The sequence below is a fragment of the Prionailurus viverrinus genome, chromosome X, assembly GCF_022837055.1.
Source record: "Prionailurus viverrinus isolate Anna chromosome X, UM_Priviv_1.0, whole genome shotgun sequence".
NCBI classification, from domain to species: Eukaryota; Metazoa; Chordata; class Mammalia; order Carnivora; family Felidae; genus Prionailurus; species Prionailurus viverrinus.
Window position 1 is genome coordinate 56367434 of NC_062579.1, and position 26425 is coordinate 56393858.

The following is a 26425-nucleotide window of genomic DNA, read 5'->3' on the forward strand; positions in this document are numbered from 1 at the left end:
TTTTTGTGTATCTCGCATCTGTGAAATGTCGCAACCGGTGCGACAAACACCAAGGTCAGGGTCCTGGGGGTAGGGGAATGCAAGAAAAAAAGAGAAGAGAGAAAGTTTTGGAACAGGAGGGTCCCCTGGGCTGATGGCCCAAGTGACGGCTTTATTGTTGCTGTACACAATCTTTTATAATATAAGACTCTTATGGATCAGGTCATTCTAAGAATAAACAGGTTTCACATGATCACTGCCAGCCAAAACATTTAGTTCTGTATACCTTGTGAACTTTCTGAACGGGTCACAAGACCTTGTTGATAGATTGCTAGCAAAACACAGTTCCCATGTTTGTTTCTATCTGACTCGGGGTAGAAAAAGGGAGGTAGCATTACTGCCAACACCTGCAGACCACAGGCTTCAGGAATTAACTTTCTCAGCCTTGACAAGGCTTTTGTATGCCCTTGAAAGTGGGGGAATGGGAGGGGGAACCACCGGGTTGGCTTGAGTCAACAGGGAACATTGCTCGACCCGGTCTCAGCCTGGCACCGGGGCCCGGCCCCCCACATGTCCCCCTATTGTTTGTAATTGCAACATGTGCATCCTGGCCTGGTATGTGGTAAAGGCAGTAAGACCCCATCTCTAGAAACAACACAGCAAGACAAGTGTAACAGATATTACGGAAACAATTCCAATAAAGATCCAAAAGGAATGCTGAAGAATATTAAATGGATTAAACCCATTAAGTTGGTGCAGTATGGTTTCAGCGAGATTTCCAGGGTTAGGGAAACTGAGTGAGCTACTTGCAACAACATTTATCTCTTCTTATAGCTGTAAGAGGTCTAAGCTAGTATTAGCATCATGCCAAACCCCTTGTAAATGACGACGCACTTGTCCCCATGTTACATTGGTATACTCTAAAGGGGTAACACAGATATGCTTATATGTATCATGACAAATTAAAGAAAGTCTGGTATGCAAAACAGCAAACTGATCACCAAGATACATTAATCCTTCTTGTAGTGCCTCTAATTGGGCTTCCAATTTACGGTCTATTCGTTCTTGAGTGGCAAACACTTTGGATACATTATGAGCTAATTTATTTACATGGGATGCCGTTTGGGCACTTTTATGTAAGGATATTACAGATACAGTTGCAGAGGCAATTACAGTCACTGCTGCTATGAGTCCAGCAATTAAGAGTCCAAGAAACCGTTTGGTCCTGCACAGCCGTTTACTGATTTCTAAAGCCAGTTGCATCCCATAATTAGGATACCAAGGTCCTGTAACATTTACTGGCAACATTCAATAGGGAGGTTGTAAGACCAGATAAACCTTTATTCCACTTCTAGAGGGTCCATCTACTGGTAGACAATTGGTCAAAACACAAGCAGGACACGTTAGCCAGTATAACTGATGACCATCTTCTTTCACTGGAGTAATAGTTCCATCTCCAACAATCAGATAGTAGGGTGGAGGAACACAGGCATGCAATTGCAGAACTGGAGAAACATAATATTCTGGAAAACTAAAGCTGTCATTAGTATATATTTTATCAAAGGTAGCATATAATTTCCAAAGATCAGAATGAATTCTTCCTTCAGGGGATTGCAAAATGGTTTGTGGGATAATCTTATGGTGTACCTGTACCTCGCTAGGAGGTGGATCCACAACCCTGGGATTAAGAGTCCCATGCTCTACCGACTGAGCTAGCCGGGCCTTTTGGGAATAATCTGTAATGGTATAGTTTAAGTCATCCTCAATGAAGAGGATTGGGCACATATACCCCAAGGTGAGTCCCCAGTAAGGCCTTGACCAGCTGAGGGACATGTAGGAAGATTCTGAGGGGGATCACGGGGTCCAAAAAACATCCATTCTCCTAATAATTCTCTCTTTTGCCAATAAGCGGCAACGGAGCGGGGTACCCATTCAGAAGGACGCTTGTCATTTTGCCAAATAGTATAAGTAATAGACCGCCCTACTGGTTTTGTACCCAAACACCCATAAGCAAGTTTGTATGGCGTAGACTCCCTTTGCAGGCAGATGGGTACTCCTGCAGAGAGTGCTGTCCAATTTATAGAGGCCGACACAGTGGGCAAAAACCCTGCATCTTCCCCTCCCATAAAGGTGAGATTGGTGTATACTATGGGTGTGGGGTCCCTCCATGTTACAGGTTGTACTGCAGGAGGACCTACCATGTATGCCCAATAGAGGGCAGACTCCCCGGTTGTAGTGAGAATGCACAGGCATGCCAAGAAGACATGTGTGGCCCTTACCTCTCTACCTGAGGCCATCACTACATCAGTGGCCTGGGTCAGCAGGTTCTTTATCTGTCCCCAGGTGGGTGTACCCGCCTTATGACTCCACCGTTGTCGCTTCTGGGGGGGCTCCGTCATTGTCAATTTGGCCATTTTTCGGCGCAACCGTAATGTCTCTGAGGAGCCGAAGCGGGACCCAGCGTGGCGCTTCCTCATCCTGTGGAAACACACAAGCATACCCTCTCCCTTTTCGAAGGACTGGGTCTGGGCCTCACCAAATGCCTTCCGGCATATCTTTCCATCTTGCCATCAAGAGAGGTTCTTGACTCTTTCCCCAGCGACGCTCTGCGGCAGTCATCCCTGCTTCATTGACATTTAAAAAATTTAAAACATACAACACAAGAGTGAGATGTACATGTGGGGAATACTTTATCTTTCCCTTTAATATCTCCCCCTCTTTAAGTTTTTGCAGATACTGTTTTAGAGTCAGATGAGCTCGCTCAACAATAGCCTGTCCTGTGGAATTATAAGCAATGCCAGTTGTATGCTCAATTTGGAGTCGGCGGCAAAATTTTGCAAAAGATTTAGAAGTATAAGCACTACCATTGTCAGTTTTTATTTTATGAGGTTTGCCCACTGCTGCAAAGGCAGAAAATAGGTGATTCTGAACATCAACAGATGCTTTTCCTGAGTGGGCTGAAGCATGTATATAGCCTGAGCAAGTATCTACAGACACTTGTAGTGGAAATACACTACAAAATATTGTAACTTTCCAAAAGATAAATATTGGGTGGCGTCCATTTGTCACAAGTCATTGGGCCGAAGACCTCGGGGATTAATGGCATAGACCGGCTGTGGGAAGAACTGTGGACAGATGTCGTATTGTTTAACAATTTGGCCGTTTTACGAGATATTTTGAATTTTTGTCGAAGGGCTGCCGCATTTTGATGAAAATTATCATGACTCTTTTTGGCTGTTTTTAAAGGAGTGGTAATGGGCAGAACTTGTAATAAATGGGTTGCTGCATTGGCTATCCGATTTCCAGCAACTAGGGGACCAGGCAGATCGGTGTGAGCTTGAATGTGGGAAATATAAATTGGACTGTGTTGTGAATTAAGAAGTTTTTGTATAGCATGAAATAGATGATAAAGCTTCTCATCTGTTGTCAGTATAAAGGCAGTGGGAAGCTGTAACACGGCTTTGATAACGTATTGACTGTTAGAATAGACATTTATAGATTTTGGGTAAGTTCTTAGGGCTACCTGTACAGCATAAAGCTTGGCCCTTTGGACAGATTTAGTTGTATATTTTTTTTGTTTGTTTGTTTTATTTTTATTTTTTTTATTTTTTAATTTTTTATTTTTTTTATTTTTTTTAATTTTTTTTTTTAATGAAATTTATTGACAAATTGGTTTCCATACAACACCCAGTGCTCATCCCAAAAGGTGCCCTCCTCAATACCCATCACCCACCCTCTCCTCCCTCCCACCCCCCATCAACCCTCAGTTTGTTCTCAGTTTTTAACAGTCTCTTATGCTTTGGCTCTCTCCCATTCTAACCTCTTTTTTTTTTTTCCTTCCCCTCCCCCATGGGTTCCTGTTAAGTTTCTCAGGATCCACATAAGAGTGAAACCATATGGTATCTGTCTTTCTCTGTATGGCTTATTTCACTTAGCATCACACTCTCCAGTTCCATCCACGTTGCTACAAAAGGCCATATTTCATTTTTTCTCATTGCCACGTAATATTCCATTGTGTATATAAACCACAATTTCTTTATCCATTCATCAGTTGATGGACATTTAGGCTCTTTCCATAATTTGGCTATTGTTGAGAGTGCTGCTATGAACATTGGGGTACAAGTGGCCCTATGCATCAGTGCTCCTGTATCCCTTGGGTAAATTCCTAGCAGTGCTATTGCTGGGTCATAGGGTAGGTCTATTTTTAATTTTCTGAGGAACCTCCACACTGCTTTCCAGAGCGGCTGCACCAATTTGCATTCCCACCAACAGTGCAAGAGGGTTCCCGTTTCTCCACATCCTCTCCAGCATCTATAGTCTCCTGATTTGTTCATTTTGGCCACTCTGACTGGCGTGAGGTGATACCTGAGTGTGGTTTTGATTTGTATTTCCCTGATAAGGAGCGACGCTGAACATCTTTTCATGTGCCTGTTGGCCATCCGGATGTCTTCTTTAGAGAAGTGTCTATTCATGTTTTCTGCCCATTTCTTCACTGGGTTATTTGTTTTTTGGGTGTGGAGTTTGGTGAGCTCTTTATAGATTTTGGAGACTAGCCCTTTGTCCGATATGTCATTTGCGAATATCTTTTCCCATTCCGTTGGTTGCCTTTTAGTTTTGTTGGTTGTTTCCTTTGCTGTGCAGAAGCTTTTTATCTTCATAAGGTCCCAGTAATTCACTTTTGCTTTTAATTCCCTTGCCTTTGGGGATGTGTCGAGTAAGAGATTGCTGCGGCTGAGGTCAGAGAGGTCTTTTCCTGCGTTCTCCTCTAAGGTTTCGATGGTTTCCTGTCTCACATTTAGGTCCTTTATCCATTTTGAGTTTATTTTTGTGAATGGTGTGAGAAAGTGGTCTAGTTTCAACCTTCTGCATGTTGCTGTCCAGTTCTCCCAGCACCATTTGTTAAAGAGGCTGTCTTTTTTCCAGTGGATGTTCTTTCCTGCTTTGTCAAAGATGAGTTGGCCATACGTTTGTGGGTCTAGTTCTGGGGTTTCTATTCTATTCCATTGGTCTATGTGTCTGTTTTGGTGCCAATACCATGCTGTCTTGATGATGACAGCTTTGGAGTAGAGGCTAAAGTCTGGGATTGTGATGCCTCCTGCTTTGGTCTTCTTCTTCAAAATTCCTTTGGCTATTCGGGGCCTTTTGTGGTTCCATATGAATTTTAGGATGGCTTGTTCTAGTTTCGAGAAGAATGCTGGTGCAATTTTGATTGGGATTGCATTGAATGTGTAGATAGCTTTGGGTAGTATTGACATTTTGACAATATTTATTCTTCCAATCCATGAGCAGGGAATATCTTTCCATTTCTTTAAATCTTCTTCAATTTCCTTCATAAGCTTTCTATAGTTTTCAGCATACAGATCCTTTACATCTTTGGTTAGATTTATTCCTAGGTATTTTATGCTTCTTGGTGCCATTGTGAATGGGATCAGTTTCTTTATTTGTCTTTCTGTTGCTTCATTGTTAGTGTATAAGAATGCAACTGATTTCTGTACATTGATTTTGTATCCTGCAACTTTGCTGAATTCCTGTATCAGTTCTAGCAGACTTTTGGTGGAGTCTATCAGATTTTCCATGTATAATATCATGTCATCTGCAAAAAGCGAAAGCTTGACTTCATCTTTGCCAATTTGGATGCCTTTGATTTCCTTTTGTTGTCTGATTGCTGATGCTAGGACTTCCAGCACTATGTTAAACAGCAGCGGTGAGAGTGGGCATCCTTGTCGTGTTCCTGATCTCAGGGAAAAAGCTCTCAGTTTTTCCCCGTTGAGGATGATGTTAGCTGTGGGCTTTTCATAAATGGCTTTTATGATCTTTAAGTATGTTCCTTCTATCCCGACTTTCTCAAGGGTTTTTATCAAGAAAGGGTGCTGGATTTTGTCGAAGGCCTTTTCTGCATCGATTGACAGGATCATATGGTTCTTCTCTTTTTTTTTGTTAATGTGATGTATCACGTTGATTGATTTGCGAATGTTGAACCAGCCCTGCATCCCAGGAATGAATCCCACTTGATCATGGTGAATAATTCTTTTTATATGCCGTTGAATTTGATTTGCTAGTACCTTATTGAGAATTTTTGCATCCATATTCATCAGGGATATTGGCCTGTAGTTCTCTTTTTTTACTGGGTCTCTGTCTGGTTTAGGAATCAAAGTAATACTGGCTTCATAGAATGAGTCTGGAAGTTTTCCTTCCCTTTCTATTTCTTGGAATAGCTTGAGAAGGATAGGTATTATCTCTGCTTTAAACGTCTGGTAGAACTCCCCTGGGAAGCCATCTGGTCCTGGACTCTTATTTGTTGGGAGATTTTTGATAAACGATTCAATTTCTTCACTGGTTATGGGTCTGTTCAAGCTTTCTCTTTCCTCCTGATTGAGTTTTGGAAGAGTGTGGGTGTTCAGGAATTTGTCCATTTCTTCCAGGTTGTCCAATTTGTTGGCATATAATTTTTCATAGTATTCCCGGATAATTGTTTGTATCTCTGAGGGATTGGTTGTAATAATTCCATTTTCATTCATGATTTTATCTATTTGGGTCATCTCCCTTTTCTTTTTGAGAAGCCTGGCCAGAGGTTTGTCAATTTTGTTTATTTTTTCAAAAAACCAACTCTTGGTTTCGTTGATCTGCTCTACAGTTTTTTTAGTTTCTATATTGTTTATTTCTGCTCTGATCTTTATTATTTCTCTTCTTCTGCTGGGTTTAGGCTGCCTTTGCTGTTCTGCTTCTAGTTCCTTTAGGTGTGCTGTTAGATTTTGTATTTGGGATTTTTCTTGTCTCTTGAGATAGGCCTGGATTGCAATGTATTTTCCTCTCAGGACTGCCTTCGCTGCGTCCCAAAGCGTTTGGATTGTTGTGTTTTCATTTTCGTTTGTTTCCATATATTTTTTAATTTCTTCTCTAATTGTCTGGTTGACCCACTCATTCGTTAGTAGGGTGTTCTTTAACCTCCATGCTTTTGGAGGTTTTCCAGACTTTTTTCTGTAGTTGATTTCAAGCTTCATAGCATTGTGGTCTGAAAGGAAGCATGGTATAATTTCAATTCTTGTAAACTTATGAAGGGCTGTTTTGTGACCCAGTATATGATCTATCTTGGAGAATGTTCCATGTGCACTCGAGAAGAAAGTATATTCTGTTGCTTTGGGATGCAGAGTTCTAAATATATCTGTCAAGTCCATCTGATCCAGTGTCTCATTCAGGGCCCTTGTTTCTTTATTGACCATGTGTCTAAATGATCTATCCATTTCTGTAAGTGGTGTATTAAAGTCCCCTGCAATTACCACATTCTTATCGATAAGGTTGCTTATGTTTATGAGTAATTGTTTTATATATTTGGGGGCTCCGGTATTCGGTGCATAGACATTTATAATTGTTAGCTCTTCCTGATGGATAGACCCTGTAACTGTTATATAATGTCCTTCTTCATCTCTTGTTACAGCCTTTAATTTAAAGTCTAGTTTGTCTGATATAAGTATGGCTACTCCAGCTTTCTTTTGGCTTCCAGTCGCATGATAAATAGTTCTCCATCCCCTCACTCTCAATCTAAAGGTGTCCTCAGGTCTAAAATGAGTCTCTTGTAGACAGCAAATAGATGGGTCTTGTTTTTTTATCCATTCTGATACCCTATGTCTTTTGGTTGGCGCATTTAATCCATTTACATTCAGTGTTATTATAGAAAGATACGGGTTTAGAGTCATTGTGATGTCTGTATGTTTTATGCTTATAGTGATGTCTCTGGGACTTTGTCTCACAGGGTCCCCCTTAGGATCTCTTGTAGGGCTGGTTTAGTGGTGACAAATTCCTTCAGTTTTTGTTTGTTTGGGAAGACCTTTATCTCTCCTTCTATTCTAAATGACAGACTTGCTGGATAAAGGATTCTTGGCTGCATATTTTTTCTGTCTAGCACCCTGAAAATCTCGTGCCAATTCTTTCTGGCCTGCCAAGTTTCAAAAGAGAGATCAGTCACGAGTCTAATAGGTCTCCCTTTATATGTGAGGGCACGTTTACCCCTTGCTGCTTTCAGAATTTTCTCTTTATCCTTGTATTTTGCCAGTTTCACTATGATATCTCGTGCAGAAGATCGATTCAAGTTACGTCTGAAGGGAGTTCTCTGTGCCTCTTGGATTTCAATGCCTTTTTCCTTCCCCAGTTCAGGGAAGTTCTCAGCTATTATTTCTTCAAGTACCCCTTCAGCACCTTTCCCTCTCTCTTCCTCCTCTGGGATACCAATTATGCGTATATTATTTCTTTTTAGTGTATCACTTAATTCTCTAATTTTCCCCTCATACTCCTGGATTTTTTTATCTCTCTTTTTCTCAGCTTCCTCTTTTTCCATAACTTTATCTTCTAGTTCACCTATTCTCTCCTCTGCCTCTTCAAGCCGAGCTGTGGTGGTTTCCATTTTGTTATGCATTTCGTTTAAAGCGTTTTTCAGCTCCTCGTGACTGTTCCTTAGTCCCTTGATCTCTGTAGCAAGAGATTCTCTGCTGTCCTGTATACTGTTTTCAAGCCCAGCGATTAATTTTATGACTATTATTCTAAATTCACTTTCTGTTATGTTATTTAAGGCCTTTTTGATCAGCTCATTAGCTGTTGTTATTTCCTGGAGATTCTTCTGAGGGGAATTCTTCCGCTTGGTCATTTTGGATAGTCCCTGGCGTGGTGAGGACCTGCAGGGCACTTCTCCTGTGCTGTGGTGTATAACTGTAGTTGGTGGGCGGGGCCGCAGTCAGACCTGATGTCTGCCCCCAGCCCACCGCTGGGGCCACAGTCAGACTGGTGTGTGCCTTCTCTTCCCCTCTCCTAGGGGCGGGATTCACTGTGGGATGGCGTGGCCTGTCTGGGCTACTTGCACACTGCCAGGCTTGTGATGCTGGGGATCTGGCGTATTAGCTGGGGTCGGTAGGCAAGGTGCACAGGGGCAGGAGGGGCAGGCTTAGCTCGCTTCTCCTTAGGTGATCCACTTCAGGAGGGGCCCTGTGGCAGCGGGAGGGAGTCAGATCCGCTGCCGGAGGTTTGGCTCCGCCGAAGCGCAGAGTTGGGTGTTTGCGCGGAGCGAGCAAGTTCCCTGGCAGGAACCAGTTCCCTTTGGGATTTCGGCTGGGGGATGGGCGGGGGAGATGGCGCTGGCGAGGGCCTTTGTCCCCACCAAACTGAGCTCTGTTGTCAGGGGGCTCAGCAGCTCTCCCTCCCTTTGTCCTCCAGCCTTCCCGCTTTCCGAGCAGAGCTGTTAACTTATGACTTCCCAGACGCGAAGTCGCGCTTGTTGTGGGAACACAGTTCGTCAGGCCCCTCCGCTTTTGCAAGCCAGACTCGGGGCTCTGCTTGGCCAGCGAGCCGCCCCTCCGCCCCGGCTCCCTCCCGCCAGTCCGTGGAGCGCGCACCGCCTCGCCGCCCTTCCTACCCTCTTCCGTGGGCCTCTCGTCTGCGTTTGGCTCCGGCGACTCCGTTCTGCTAATCCTCTGGCGGTTTTCTGGGTTATTTAGGCAGGTGTAGATGGAATCTAAGTGATCAGCAGGACGTGCGGTGAGCCCAGCGTCCTCCTAAGCCGCCATCTTGCCGCAACTCCTAGTTGTATAATTTAAAGTGATCAAATTTTTATGTTGAGAAGTGACATAATATACTGTAATTTTACCCTCTTTACTAGCATCCACAAAAATGGAAGCAGTATCTTTAATCGGCTGACAAACAATAGGATTATAGGGCAAAATATCTATAAGACTGAAACCTTGTATTAAAGAATTAGAAGGTAAATGAAATTTAATTTGACCTGTAAAATTAGCCAAGGCAAGTTGTCATTTGATGGACTGAGCAAAAGCAGCGTCCACCAGCTTTTGTGTCAGAAAGGCACATGTAATAAATTTTGGATCGTGTCCAAAGAGCTGAACAGCTCGGGATCTTTTTCTAATGATGAGAAGACAAACCATAGATAGCAAAGGATTAATGACATGCATAGAGTGTAAGGCTAAATGTAGCCATTTAAGTGGACCATGAGATTGTCACAGAATTGTAAAGGGGATGACCTGAGGTTTTAATATTATTAGATACAAAGGCTGAGAAGGGTCAATTTTAGTGACTTGGGCCTGTTGAATGGCCTGTTCTATATGTCTTATAGCTTCTTTAGCTTTTTGAGTGAGACTTTGCGGGGATGCTGGAGAACTCTTTTTAGAATATTAAACAAAGGTAGTAATTGTTTTGTGGTGACCCCTAGTGTATTTTTAATTTAGTTTATATCTCCTAATAATTTCTGAAAATCATTTAAAGTAGTCAAATGTCCGGTTCTAATTGATACTTTCTGAGGTCGGACAGTTGATTTGGAGATGAGATACCCTAGGTATTTAAAAGATGCTTTTCTTTGAACTTTTTCAGGGGCAACAATCAAATTATATGCTTTAAGGCATCTTTGAAGAGAAATAAAAGTCTCCTGTAATAATTTCTCAGTTTTAGTAGCCAAAAGTAAGTCATCCATATAATGGATATAATATATATGGGGAAAACTCTGTCTAAAAGGGGTAATTGTTCCGGCCACAAACTCTTGACATAAAGTCGGACTGTTAGCCATGTCTTGCGGTAAGACCTTCCACTGATACCGCTTAGCAGGTTCCTGTAAGTTAGTGGAAGGCAGGGAGAATGTAAAATGTTTTCTGTCACTAGGGGCCAACGGAATGGTAAAAAAACAATCTTTTAAGTCCAAAACTAGCAATTGATATTGTAAAGGAATGGCCGATGGGGAAGGGAGGCCAGGTTGTAAAGCCCCCATGGGCTTCATGACAGCATTAATTGCTCTTAAATCTTGTAGTAACCTCTATTTATTTGACTTTTTTTTAATCACAAAGATTGGGGTGTTCCAGGGACTGGTGGAGGGAACTAAATGACCTAATTGCAGTTGTTCCTCTATGAGGTGAACAGCAGCCTCCCTCTTAACAGTAGGTAAGGGCCATTGGTCAACTTACATTGGAGTGGAAGTCATCCACTGGAGAGGCATAAGGTGGGGAATTTTTAATGGCCCTAGGAAAAACCCAATCCGAAATGGCCTCTTTTAGGCTCGGGGACATATGGCTCAGGATTCTCCTGCAACTCCTTTCCTAAGCCTTTTCCCTCAATATAGCCCATTTTCTTCATAAGGTGTATAGCAAGATTAGTCTGTTTTTGAATCGGGACTGCCTTAGTCTCCAGAGTCAAATTCATTGCAGTTAATATGTCCCTGTCACAGAGATTAAGATCTATATTCAAAACAAAAGGCTGAAAAGTTCTAGTCATACCATCAGGCAGTCTCTAATGTAAATAATCAGAGCTTTGCAACGGAGCAGAGGCATACCAACACCTTTAATTGGAATATTAGTCACTTGAGTAGGCCATGTGACAGGCCAATTTTTTTGAGCAATAACTGAGACATCTGTACCTGTATCCACTAGTCCCTCAAAAGGGACTCCTTGGATATACAATGTAAGCATGGGCTTTTTTACAGAGATCACTTTAGCCCAATAAAGATCTGTGGAGCTGAACCCTTGATTTCCCCGATAAGGTTTAACAGCCTTATTATTGGAGGATATCCGGGGTATCAAGATCAATTGTGCTATGGGAGTCTTGGGCTCAAGCACCAAAGTTCCCATAGTTAAGCTGGCAAAAATTTTTATTTCTCCAGTGTAATCTTCATCAATAATTCTAGGATAGATCATCAATCCCTTAAGAGTCCAGCTGGATCTTCCCAATAATAACCCCCAAGTATTCCTGGGTAGAGGCCCCCATATCCCTGTGGGGATGGCTTTAGGGGGCTGTCCTCCTTCTAGGTAAATGGACTGAGCTGGGGTAAGATCTAGTCCTGCACTGGCAGGAGTACCGCGGTGTAGTTGGCTAATACCTGGGAGGTCTCCAGTGTTGGACACAATGGGTGGGAAGGTGCCTGTGGGAACATTGCCGCAATTGTTTGAGGGGCCTGCGGCTGGCCCTGCTTCCAGTTTCCCTGAAGAGGTTTGCCATTATAATCAGTTTTAGAGCGGCATTCATTGGCCCAGTGATACCCCCGTCTACATCTGGGACAAATAATTGTCGGCTTATTATTAATGTTAGGGCCACTTGGCAAACCGGGGGTGGTTGGAATTATTTCTGTACTATGACATTGGGCCTTCATATGGCCCTTTTGGCCACATTTGAAACACACTATTCCACCCAACTTCCTTGGATTAGTTCTTACGTTTTTACCCTGAAGCTGGGCATGTACCTGTAAGGGGTCTATTCCCTTTAAGGCATCTGCCAAGGTAATGCCCTGAATATAAGATGGTCCAATCTCAGCACATAGTCTGACATAATCCTCCAAGGTACCCTGATTTTTCCAAGGACGAATGGCTGCCTGACATGTAGAATTAGCATTTTTATAAGCCAGTTGTTTTACAATAATGGTACCTGCCTCCCCATCAGTAACGATACGTCTGACTGCAGTCAAAAGGTGCCCAACAACATCCTGGTATTTCTTATCTGGCCCTTGCCTAATTTTAGACAATTTCTCAGTTCTGCCCCCTGTAGAGGGGAGTTTTTTCCAAGCTGCAATGGCACAGGTATTAATTTGATTATACGCAATTTCAGGATAATTTAGCTGGAGGCCCACATCATAATATTGCCCTGTACCTGTGAGCATGTTAAAATCCACTGGTATGTTAGTTCTTTTATTATACATAGCCTGTTTTTCAGCATTCTCTGCAAATTCTGCTTTCCACAAGAGGTTATCTCCCACACTCAAACAAGCCTGAGTAACGACCTTTTAATCTCCTGGGCATAATGCCTCCCTGCTCAAATTATCAAGCATAGACAGGGTAAAGGGAGCTGCTGGACCATACTGGGCTGTAGAGGATTTCAAATCTTTTAGCAATTTAAAAGTTAGGGCGGAGTACACTCTCTGTCCCCCCTGCTGAATAACAGGGTAAGCGTGAAAAGCAGAGGTGTCTTCCCCATACTGCGTTGCTTGATACAGAGTCCGCTGCAAAGGAGTAGTTTCCATAACAGGGTAAGGTTCAGTGGACTGTTGATTCTGAGTAATAGGGAAAGCCAGCCGAGGTAAGCCTCTATCTTATGTCTGAAAAGAAGGTCGTTTTAAAGGTACCTTCTGGACCAGAGGGGCCAAGAAGGCAGGCTTCCTCTGATCTTTAAAATATGGCCCATCATCTCCCTGATCCCCAAAAGGAGAGTCATCATTATTTTCTGGATCTTGCACAGATAACTGTTCTAGGAGGGGGAGAGGAGGTAAAGGTGAAGGCACCCGTGACTGTCCCAAAAGGGCATTGAAAGTAGTTTCTGGAGAGAGGAGCATCTGAAGTCACTAAGGGTTGGGCTACTTCCGAGCTAAGAGAAACTATTTCAATAGAATCCTGTGGATCAAGGACCTCCTTAATACAGGTCCAAGTAGACCACAAAGTCCCTGGAACTGCAGCTCCACGAATCTTCATTTGATTTTTAAGTTCCTCACCAACTCGCTGCCAATCCTTTAAATCAACTGTACCCCTCTCTCGAAACCATGGGCAATAATCATGCACTATGTCAAAAAATTCCCTAAGGGCTGACTGAGAAACCTTAATTCCCTTCTCCTTCATAAGAGCCTGCAAGGCACTTATAAAATATCCCTGTTCCATAGACTGTTTCTGTCCCATAGTTTTACTCCCGTCGTCTGTGCTGCTGGCACAGTTCCCCTACCTGAATTAGACGCCGCGCGGTCTGCTTTCGCTTTCCTCCTTGTTGTCTCAGGTCCCTGTTCGGGCGCCACTTGTCGCGACCGGCGCGACAAACACCGAGGTCAGGGTCCTGAGGGTAGGGGAGTGCAAGAAAAAAAGAGAAGAGAGAAAGTTTGGGAACAGGAGGGTCCCCTGGGCTGATGGCCCAAGTGACAGCTTTATTGTTGCTGTACACAATCTTTTATAATATAAGACTCTTATGGATCAGGTCATTCTAAGAATAAACAGGTTTCACATGATCACTGCCAGCCAAAACATTTAGTTCTGTATACCTTGTGAACTTTCTGAACGGGTCACAAGACCTTGTTGATAGATTGCTAGCAAAACACAGTTCCCATGTTTGTTTCTATCTGACTCGGGGTAAAAAAAGAGAGGTAGCATTACTGCCAACACCTGCAGACCACAGGCTTCAGAAATTAACTTTCTCAGCCTTGACAAGGCTTTTGTATGCCCTTAAAAGTGGGAAAATGGGAGGGGGAACCACCGGGTTGGCTTGAGTCAACAGGGAACATTGCTCGACCCGGTCTCAGCCTGGCGCCGGGGTCCGGCCTCCCACATGAATGGGAGGGGGAACCACCGGGTTGGCTTAAGTCAACAAAAAACATTGCTCGACCCGGTCTCAGCCTGACACCGGGGCCCGGCCCCCCACAGTGAAATACAGCCAGACCAACACTAAACCATCCTACACACCTAGAAAACTGATTGGAAGATTAGCAAAACAATCTGCACAACCTGAACCACAGAATTCAGCAGGTATGCGACATGAAGAGCTGAACTTGGGGAGCAAGAAGCCCTGAAAGGTAGGGAACTGCTTTTGTGGGCGGAGAGAGGATGGAGACTGGGGAGGGGCAGAGCATACGGGAAAAGCACCCCTCCCCAAAAGCAGCTGGAGAGAAAGTGGAAAATTGGAAACAGCTGCAGGGACTAAACTAAAAAGGGAAAAAGGAGAAATGAGAGGGTTTAAATTCCATTAAGACTGTAAACAAGGGGAGTGCAAAGGCTGCAACTCTGCAGCTCGAGACCTGGCGGTGCTCTGGTGGGAAAGGTGAATCCCTAGGAACAGAGTGGGGGCCGGGAGGTTCTCAGTCCACATGGGGAAAAGCAGTTCCACTGCTGGAAGGACATTTGGTAGAGACTGTTGAAACCATCTGGTCCCAGCAGACCCTGGAAGGCAGCCACATTCGCTGGTGCTGAGGCAAGGATGTTGAGGGTGAAGCCTGGTGTCAGATGTGTGTTGCGATTTTCCATGGTCCCTGAAATGCTGAGGCTACACTGTCTCGCGATTATTTTGGGAGGCGGGCTGGCACCTGGCTGCAGTCTCAGGGCACCGACAACAGCAGGATCCAGCAGGTGTTCCTGGGTGCAGCTGACATTCGGCCATTGCTCATTTGGCCATCGCTCGGTGATACCCTCCTACAGACGGGTGGAGCGGGTCAAAGCCGCAGTCCTTCGGAAGTAAGGGGCTGGGGAAAACAGCCACATCTGAGACAAAACTTGGGAGAGAGGTACTGCCTGGGGCCTGGTCACGGATAGTGGAAAAGCGGGGAGTGGACAAGAGCTGAAGATGGAGGACTGGTGAGCGATTGCTGATCTGGGACAACAGACCGGGTGGCTGGGTGGCGCCATTTTTCACCGCTCCCGCGCATGCGCACTGACGAGCACTGCAACAATCCACCCCAGTAGGCTAGCAGTGCCATCTAGGGGAGAGCGGAGCTGTTACACCGATCCCTGCCCAACTCGGCCAACTTTGCTCTTCAAGAACACAAACCTCACTGCCGGCTTAATCTATGGACTATAAAGAGCTACATGGACTGACCTCTAGGGGAAAACAAAGCAATTGCAGTCCTACCTCAATCTGTTAGCAGGTTCATGTATTCAATTTTTTTTCTCTCTTTCTCCTTTTTCTCTTTTACAATTCTTTTCTTTTTCTTGAATACAGAAAGAGAAAAAACTCATTTTTATTTTCAATTTTTATTAAAAATATCTGTCTTTAATTTTTATTACTATATTTTTTACTTTTGTGTAAATTTTTCAAATTCTACTTTACTTCCATCACTTTATTTTAGTCTACTTCAGTGTACTCACCTTTTCAAATTTTCGAACAATTTCCTTTTTTGTCTGTTTCTTTACCCTTTTTTTCATTTCTTTTTCTTGAATGCAGAAAGAGAAAAACATTTACTTTCAATTTCTTTAAAAAATATTTTTATTTAATTTTTATTACTATATTTTTTGCTTTTATGTAAATTTTTTCAAATTCTATCTTACTCCCATCATTTTATTTCAGTCTACTACAGTGTATTAACTTTATCAAATTTTCAAACGATTTCTTTTCTTTTGTCTTTTTCTTTTATCTCTTTTTATCTTTTTTCTCTTTTTCATTTCTTTTTTCTTAAATACAAAAATTAAAAAAATTCATATTTCCTTTTAATTTTTATTAAAAATATTTTTCTATAATTTTTTTCTACTATATTCTCTACTTTTGTGTATTTTAGTCTACGTTAGTGTATTCATTTTTTCAAATTCTCAAGCGATTTCTTTTTTTTGTTCTCTCTCCCCCCCTTTTTTTGTTTGTTTCTCTAATCTGTCAAACCACTTTCTACACCAGACCAAAACACACTTAATATCTAGCATCATCTATTCGACTTTGTGTGGGTGTGTTTTTAATTTTTAATTTTAATATTTTTTTAATTTTAATTTTTTAATTTCAATTTTTCTACCTCATGAATTCCTTTTCCTCCTTCAAAATGACAAAACGAAGGAATTCACCCCAAAAGAAAGAGCACGAAGAAACGACAGCCAGGGATTTAACCAACACAGACACAAGCAAGATGTCTGAACCAGAATTTAGAATCATGGTAATAAGAATACTAGCTGGAGTCGAAAATAGATTAGAATCCCTTTCTGCAGAGATAAAAGAAGTAAAAAATAGCCAGAATGAAATTAAAAATGCTATAACTGAGCTGCAATCACGGATGGATGCAGCGGCGGCAAGGATGGACGAGGGAGAACAGAGAATCAGAGATATAGAGGAAAAACTTATAGAGAATAATGAAGCAGAAAAAAAGAGGAAGATTAAGGCAAAAGAGCATGATTTAAGAATCAGAGAAATCAGTGACTCATTAAAAAGGAAAAACATCCAAATTATAGGGGTCCCAGAGGAGGAAGAGAGAGAAATAGAGGTAGAAGGGTTATATGAGCAAATCATAATGGAAAACTTTCCTAACCTGAGGAAAGAGACAGACATCAAAATTCAGGAAGCACAGAGGACTCTCAGTAGATTCAACAAAAACTGACCATCAACAAGGCATATCATAGTCAAATTCACAAAAAACTCAGGCAAGGAGAGAATCAAGAAAGCAGCAAGGGAAAAAATGTCCCTAACCTTCAAGGGAAGACAGCTCAGGTTTGCAGCAGACCTAGCCACAGAAACCTGGCAGGCCAGAAAGGAGTGGTGGGATATATTCAGTGTACTGAATCAGAAAAATATGCATCCAAGAATTATTATTCCAGCAAGGCTGTCATTCAAAATAGAAGGAGAGATAAAAAGTTTCCCAGACAAACAAAAATTAAAGGAGATGTGACCACTAAACTAGCCCTGCAAGAAATATTAAGGGGGACTCTCTGAGGGGACAAAAGATGAAAAAAAAATATGTATATAATAAATGCCAAAAGCAACAAAGATTAGAAAGGACCAGAGAACACCACCAGAAACTCCAACACTACAAGCATCATAATGGCAATAAATTCATATCTTTCAGTACTCACTCTAAACGTCAATGGACTCAATGCTCCAATCAAAAGACATAGGGTAACAGAATGGATAAGAAAACAAGACCCATCTATATGCTGTTTACAAGAGACCCACTTTAGACCTAAAGACACCTACAGATTGAAAATAAGGAGATGGAGAACCATCTATTATGCTAATGGTCAACAAAAGAAAGCCAGAGTAGCCATACTTATATCACACAGTCTACACTTAAAAATAAAGACTGTATCAAGAGATGCAGAAGGGCATTACATCATAATCAAGGGGTCTATAGACCAAGAAGACCTAACAATTGTAAGCATTTATGCACCAAATGTGATAGAACCCAAATATATAAATCAATTAATCACAAACATCAAGAAACTCATTGATAGTAATACCATAATAGTAGGAGACGTCAACACCCCACTCACAGCAATGGACAGATCATCTAATCAAAAAACCAACAAGGAAACAATGGCTTTGAATGACACACTGGACCAGATGGACTTAACGGATATATTCAGAACATTTCATCCTAAAGCAGCAGAATATACATTCTTCTCCAGTGCACATAGAACATTCTCCAAAATAGACCATATACTGGGACACAAATCAGCTCTAAGTAAGTACAAAAAGATCGAGATCATACTGTGTGTATTTTCAGACCACAATGCTATGAAACTCGAAATCAACCACAAGAAAAAAATTGGAAAGGTAACAAATACTTGGAAACTGAAGAACATCCTACTGAAGAGTGAATAGGCTAACCAAGCAGTTTAAGAAGAAATTAAAAAGTATATGGAAGTCCATGAAAATGATAGCACCACAACCCAAAACCTCTGGGATGCAGCAAAGGCGGTCATAAGAAGAAAGTATCTAGAAATCCAGGCCTTCCTAAAGAAGGAAGAAAGATCTCAGATACACAACCTAACCTTACGCCTTAAGGAGCTGGTAAAAGAACAGCAAATAAAACCCAAAACCAGCAGAAGACAGGAAATAATAAAGTTTAGAGCAGAAATTAATGCTATCGAAACCAAAACAAACAAACAAACAAAAAAACCAGTAGAACAGATCAATGAAACCAGAAGCTGGTTCTTTGAAAGAATTAACAAAATTGATAAACCACTAGCCAGTTTGATCAAAAGCAAAAAGGAAAGGACCCAAATAAATAAAATCAAGAATGAAGGAGGAGAGATCACAACGAACACAACAGAAATAAAAACAATAATAAGAGAATATTATGAGTAATTATATGCCAATAAAATGGGCAATCTGGAAGAAATGGACAAATCCCTAGAAACGTATACACTACCAAAATTGAAACAGGAAGAAATAGAACATTTGAACAGCCCATAACCAGGAAGGTAATCAAATTAGTAATAAAAAATCTGCCAAAAAACAGGAGTCCAGGGCCAGATGGCTTTCTAAGGGAATTCTACCAAACATTTAAGGAAGAGTTAACACCTATTCTCTTGAAACTGTTCCAAAAAATAGAAATGGAAGGAAAACTTCCAAACTTTTTCTATGACGCCAGCATTACCTTGATTCCAAAACCAGACAGAGACCACACTAAAAAGGAGAACTATAGACCAATTTCCCTGATGAAGATGAATGCAAAAATCCTCAACAAGATATTAGCCAACCAGATCCAACAATTCATTAAAAAAGTTATTCACCATGACCAAGCGGGATTTATACCTGGGATGGAGGGCTGGTTCAATATCTGCAAAACAATTAACGTGATTCATCACATCAATAAAAGAAAGGATAAGAACCATATGATCCTCTCAATAGATGCAGAGGAAGCATTTGACAAAATAAATTGGGTGCATACATATTTACAATTTTTAGATCTTGGTGGGTAGACCTCTTAATTATGATACAATGCCCTTCTTCACCTCTTGTTACAGTCTTTGTTTTAAAATCTAGTTTGTCTGATATAAGTATTGCTACTCCTGCTTTCTTTTGATGACCATTAGCATGACAGATGGTTCTCCATACCCTTACTTTCAATCTGCACATGTCTTTAGGTCTAAAATGAGTCTCTTGTAAGCAGCATATAGATGGGTCTTTTTATTCTTATCCATTCTGATACCTTATGTCTTTTGATTGGAGCATTTAGTCCATTTGTATTTAGAGTAATTATTGATGGATATGAATTTAGTAACATTGTGTTGCCTGTAAGGTTGGTTTTTCTAGTGATGTTCTCTGGTTCTTTCTAGTATTTCTTGCTTTTGGTCTTTTTTATTTTGTTGTCTCTTTTCTGCACTCACAGAGTCCCCCTTAAAATTTCTTGCAGGGGTGGTTTAGTGGTCACAGACTCCTTTAGTTTTTGTTTGTCTGGGAAACTCTTTATCTCTCCTTCTATTTTCAATGATATCCTTGCTGGGTAAATAATTCTTAACTGTATATTTTTCCAATGCAGCATGTTGAATATATCCTGGCACTCCTTTATGGCCTGCCACGTTTCTGTGGACAGATATGCCGTGAACCTCATCTCTTTTCCTTTTTAGGTTAAGGACTTTTTTTCCCTTGTTGCTTTCATAATTCTTTCCTTGATGGTGTATTTGGTGAATTTGATTATGACATGCCTTCGTGATGGTCAGATTTTGTTGAACCAAATGGGAGTTCTCTGTGTTTCTTGGATTTGATGTCTGTGTCCTTCCCCAGATTAGGAAAGTTTTCCACTATAATTTGCTCACATAATCCTTCTGTGCCTTTTCTCTCTCTTCGTCTTCTGGGATTTCTATGATTTGGATGTTATTTCTTTTTAATAAGTCACTGAGTAATCTAAGTCTTTTATCATGATCTTTTGCCTTTGTTTCCCTCTTTTTTCTGCTTTATTATTTTACATAATTTTATCTTGTATATTGCTGATTAGCTTCTCTAATATGTTCATCCTTGCCATTGTGGCATTCATTTGAGATTGCATCTTGGTTATAGCAATTTTAATTTTGGCCTGACTGGATTTTATTTATTTTATTTCCCAAGAAAGGAATTCTTGGTGACTTATATGATTTTTTTCAACCCCAGCTAGCGTTCTTATTATCGTGTTTTTAAATTCTATTTAATATGTCTTACTTACATCTGTGTTGATTAAGGCTCTGGGTGTCATTTCTTTCTGTTCTTTTAGGGTGAATTCTTTCATTTTGTCATTTTGGAAGAAAAAAAAAATTAGTAAAATAAAAATTAAGAATTAAAAAATTAAAAACAAAACAAAATCAAATAAAGGGAGCTAGACCTCAGGTGTGTTTTGGTTTGCTTGTTGAACGAAGCTTGGCAGAATAGAGAAAAAGGAAAAGGAAAGAATAAAATGGTAGGGAAATTTTAAAAATTAAAAAAATATATCTAATAAAATAGAATAAAATAAAGAAAGTAAAATCAAATAAAAGTTTAAAAATAAAGTGAAAAACAGGGGTACCTTGGTGGCTCAGTCAGTTAAGTGCCCAACTTCGGCTCAGGTCATGATCTCACAGTCCGTGAGTTCAAGCCCTGCATCAGGCTCTGTACTGACAACTCAGAGCCTGGAGCCTGCTTTGTATTCTATGTGTCCCTGTGTCTCTGTCCCTCCTCTGCTCATGCTCTGTCTCCCTCTGTCTCTCCAAAATGAATAAACTTAAAAAAATTAAAAACAAAGTAAAAAAACATTTTACTCTTTCTGTAAATTTCTCTTTATGTAATAAAGAAAGATAAAGAAAAGAAAGAAAAAAGAAAATAATTTAATGAAAAGCAGAAGCAAAGAAAATGAACAAACAAATGATCCAGGAAACAGAATGAAACCCGAATGAAGTTACATCCAGTTTCTCGAAGAACTGAAACTATGAAGCACTCTATAGTCCATACACTAAGGAGGTGGAGTGATATGTATTGGTCTTCTGTGCATTGTACTTGGAGGGTGTAGTTGGGTAGGGCTTGGTGTATGGCTCTGTTCTCCGCTATTTGGTGCTACTTAGCTTACGGGGGTGGATCAGTGTGTGTGTACACATGGGAGAGGTGGAATTGCCTTCACACAGCTCCCTTGTCTCTGGTGCAGGAACTTCCATCTCTCAGTGACCCAGTGAGCAAGCACCCTTTCTTTGTCTCAGGCCTCTGTCCACTCCCTGCCTTTACCTGGTCCATGTCCAAACTGCCTGTAAGGTGGCACGTCCCTCCCGTTTTATCTCAGATGGGGTTATATTTCAAAACTATACACTTCAGAGACCCCTGAATCTTGGAGGCATACCAACTCTCTGGGGGAGGGTCTCACTGAGCAATGGTGGGTGCTGGCTTGCCCCAGAAAATATTCATGTGATCATTCATGACAGAGGTTCAGAGATTATGCCAAATCACAACACAGACGACACCAAGTTTTGCTGCACTCTAGCGTCTTTGTCCCAATACTAGCAAATGTGGCTGCTCTCTGGGGTCCAATGAGACCTTTGCCTGCTAGGATTCTGTATTGCCTCTACCAAATGCACCCTAAGCAAGGAAATCTTTTCTCCTCATATGGCACATGGACCCCTCCAAATGCACTGCCTGCTTCTGGGGATTCACCCTGCTTCCTCACCAAAGCACCTCCAGACACTGAGCTCTGAACCTTCAGACTCTGTGCTCCACTCTTTATAGAATCCTGATAGTATTGAAAGGCTCTCTTTTCTACCTGTCAATGGTTTGGGGAACAGATTTCTTGTTCAGTCCCTTCCAAGGGTTTTCACTCTTTCTCTCTTTTTCTCTACAGCAACTTTCAAGAGGACTGCTTTTCTTTCACAATCCCAAATGCACACCACTCCCCCCCTTTCTATTTCTCTCTGTCCTTTCTGCAAAAATAGCTCCCTACTCTCTGTGGCTTTTCTCTCCCCTATTCACCACTGTGCACCACATGCCTGCCAAATTCTGTGGCTCAAGTTATGCAGATTGTTGTGTTAATCCTAAAATCAATTTCCTAGGTGTTCAAAATGGTTTGGTGTTGGTCTAGCTGCAATGCAGGGATTAGACAAGCTCAGGGTCTCCATGTTGCTCTGTCATCTTACCTTCCCTCTCCTTTAAATCTATTATTATTATTATTATTATTATTATTATTGTCATTGTTGTTATTGTTGTTTTTCTTGCTCCAAAATCACAAGATGGAGTAATTCACCTCAGAAGAGAGAACAGGAAGAAGTGACGGCTGACATTTAATTAATGTAGATATAAGTAAGATGTCTGAACTTGAATTTAAAATAATGATTATAAGGATACTAGCTTGGCTAGAAAAAAAGATAGAAGACACCAGAGAACCCCTTTCTGCAGACCCAAATTAAAAATACTATAACCACAATGCAAACCCAAATGGAGGCCATAAAAATGAGGATGGACGAGGCAGAGGAGTGAATTAGTGATATTGAAGATAAAATTATGGAAAATAATGCAGCTGAAAAGAAGAGGTAAACAAAGGTCAGGGATCATGAAGGCAGGCCTCGGGAACTCAACAACTTATTAAAACATAATAACATTCATATCATAATAGTCCTGGAAGATGAAGACAAAGAAAAGGGAGCAGAAGGATTATGTAAGCAAATTATAGTTGAAAAGTTTCCTAATCTGGGGAAGAACACAGACATCAAAATCCACAAGCACAGAAAACTCCCATTAAATTTAACAAAAGCTGGCCATCACCAGAATTATAATAATCAGTTTCACAAAATATACAGACAAGGAAATAATCCTGAGAGCAGTAAGGGAAAAAACCCTTTACTTACAATGGAAGACAGATAAATTTTGCAGCAGAATTGTCCGCAGGAACTTGGCAGGCCCGAAAGGAGTGGCAGGACATATTTAACAGGCTGAATGGGAAATATATGCATCCAAGAATACTCTATCCAGCAAGGCTGTCATTCAATACAGAAGGAGAGGTAAAATTTTTCTCAGACAAACAAAAACTAATGGAGTTTGTGACCACTAAACCAACCCTAGAAGAAAGTGTAAGGGGAACTCTTTGAGTGGAGAAAAAGAAGACTAAAAGAAATAAAGACACCAAGGAACACCAACTCTACAGGTAACACAATGTCACTAAATTCATACCTTTCAAAATCATTCTGAATATAAATAGACTAAATGCTCCAGTTAAAAGACATAGGGTATCAGAAGGGATAAAAAAAAAAGACAAGATTCATGTATATGCTGACTATGAGACACATATTTTAGACCTAAAGATACCTGCAGGTTGAATGTGGGGGGATGGAGAACCATCTATCATGCTAATGAACATAAAAAGAAAACTGTAGTAGCAATACTTATCTCAGACAAACAGATTTTAAAACAAAGACTGTAACAAGAGATGAAGAAGGGCATTATATAATAATTAAGGCATCTATCCATCAAGATGACCTAACAATTTCAAGTATTTATGTCCCCAACTTGGAACATCTGAATATATAAATCAATAATCACAAACACAAACATATATAAATTATCATTGGTAATAATACAATAATTGTAGAGGACTTTAAAACTCTTCTTACAACAATGGGTAGATCATCTACACAGAAAATCAACAAGGAAAAAAATGGCTTTGAATGGCACTGCACCAGATGGACTTAACATATATGCAGAACATGTCATCCAAAGCAGTGAAATACACATTCTTTTCGAATGCAAATGGAACATTCTCCAAAACAGGTCACATACTGGGTACCAAATCAGGCCTCACAAAATACAAAAAGACCAGGATTGTACCATGCGTATTTTCCAAACACAATACTTGGTCAACCGCAAGAAAAAATGTGGAAAGCCATAAAATACATAGATGTTAAAGAACATCCTACTAAAGAATGAATCAATAAACTACTAAATTGAAGCAATTTTTAAAAATACATGGAAGCAAATGAAAATGAAAATATGACATGACATTTGGGATGCAGTCCTAAGAGGCAAGTATATTGCAGGTCTGCCCTATCTTAAGAAGCCAGAAAGGTCCCAAATACACAACCTAACCTTACATCTAAAGAAGCTTTACAAGGAACAACAAATAAAGCCTAAAGTCATCAGAAGGGAAATAATAAATATTAGATCAGAAATAAATGATATAGAAACAACAACACAAACTCTGTAGAGCAGATCAACAAAACTGAGATGGTTCCCTGAAAGAATTACAAAAATTGATAAACCTCTAGCCATACTTATCAAAAATAAAGGAGAAACGACCCAAATATAAAATCATGAATGAGAGAGGAGAGATCACAACCAATAGCACAGAAATATAAACAATTATAAGGGAATACTATGAAAAAGTATATCCTAATAGACTGGGAAATCTGGAAGAAAGGGACAAATTCCTAGAAACTCACAATCTATCAAAACTGAAACAGGAAAAAATAGAAAATTTGAACAAACCTATAACTAGCAAAGAATTTGAAGTAGTAATGAAAAATCTCCCAACAAACAAGTGTCCTGGGCCCGATAGCTTTCCAGGGGAATTCTACCAGATACCTGAACAAGAGTTGGTACCTACTCTTTTGAAACTGTTCCAAACACAGAAATGAAAGGAAAACTTTCAATTCCATTCAACAAAGCCATAATGGCCTTGATTCCAAAACTAGACAAAAACCCCACTAAAAAGGAGAATTATAGGCCAATATTCCTGATTAACATGGATGCAAAAATTCTCAATAAGATACTAGTAAATAAAATTCAACAGTATATTTAAGGAATTATTTACCATGTTCAAATGGGTTTTATTCTGGGCTGCAGGGATGGTTGAATATTCACAAATCAATGTGATACACCACATTAAAAAAGAAAGGCTAAGAACCATATGATTTTCTCAATTGGTGGAGAAAAAACATTTGAAAAATACAACATCCATTACTTTTTGAGGTTTATCTAGTTTGAGAGAGAGAGACAGACAGAGAGCAATTGAGCATGAGTTGGGGAGGGGCAGAGGGAAAGGGATAGAGAGAGAATCCCAAGCAGGCTCTGCGCTTTCAGCTTGGAGACTGATGCAGGACTTGAACCCACTAACTGTGAGATCATGACCTGAACCAAAATCAAGAGCTGGACACTCAACACCCAGGTGCCCCTAAAATACAACATCCTTTCTTGGTAAAAATCCTCAACAAAATAGGGACAGATGGAACATATCTCAATGTCATAAAGACCATATACAAAAGACACAGAGCTAATATAATTCTCAATGGGGAAAAATGGAGAGCGTTTCCCCCATGGTCTGGGACAAGACAAGGATGTCCCCTCTCAACATTACTATTTAACATAGTACCAGAAGTCTTAGCCTCAACAATCCTGTAACAAAAAAATAAAAGGCATCCAAATCAGCAAGGAAGAAATCAAACTTTCACTATTAACAGATGACATGACACACTATGTAGAAAATCCGAAAGACTACACCAAAAATTTCTAGAACTCATACATGAATTCAGCAAGGTTGTAGGATATAAAATCAATGTACAGAAATATGTTGCATTTTTATACTCCAACAACAAAGCAGCAGAAAAAGAAATCAAGGAATAAATCCCAAATTGCACCAAAAACAATAAGATACTCAAGAATAAACCTAACTAAAGAGGTAAAAGACATTTTCTCTGAAAGCTATAAAATACTTATGAAAGAAATTGAGGAGGACACAAAGAAATGAAAAGCATTCTGTACTCATGGATTGGAAGAACAAACATTGTTATAATGTCTATATTACCCAAATCAATCTACACATTTAATGCAATCCCTATAAAAATAACACCAGCAGTTTTTGCAATTCCTGTCAAAATAACACCAGCAATTTTTTCAGAGCTCAAACAAATAATGCCAAAATTTGTATGTGACCACAAAAGACCCCAAATAGTCAAAGCAATCCTGAAAAAGAAAACCAAAGCTGGAGACATCATGATTCCTGCTTTCAAGCTATTGCAAAGCTGTAGTCATCAAGATAGTATGGTACTGGCACAAAAACAGACACAGTGTTCAATGGAACAGAATAGAAAACTCAGAAATTGACCCACAGCTATAT

At 40.5% G+C, this 26425-nt stretch overlaps 1 protein-coding gene across 2 annotated transcripts; it reads right to left on the reverse strand.

Moving 5' to 3' along the window:
• Positions 1–451: 451 nt before the first annotated feature.
• On the reverse strand, positions 452–13778 carry LOC125157323 (endogenous retrovirus group K member 6 Env polyprotein). 2 transcript variants are annotated; one of them, XM_047843923.1, is made up of 2 exons: positions 13660–13778; positions 452–2457 (listed from the first exon to the last, which is right to left on the reverse strand). In XM_047843923.1, the coding sequence occupies exon 2, from the start codon at positions 2454–2456 to the stop codon at positions 1731–1733; it is 726 nt and encodes a 241-aa protein (XP_047699879.1). In that variant the 5' UTR covers position 2457; positions 13660–13778; the 3' UTR covers positions 452–1730. The 2 variants fall into 2 exon arrangements, with proteins under 2 accessions (XP_047699879.1, XP_047699878.1); XM_047843922.1 differs by having other exon boundaries at positions 452–2600; positions 13660–13763.
• Positions 13779–26425: the final 12647 nt, after the last annotated feature.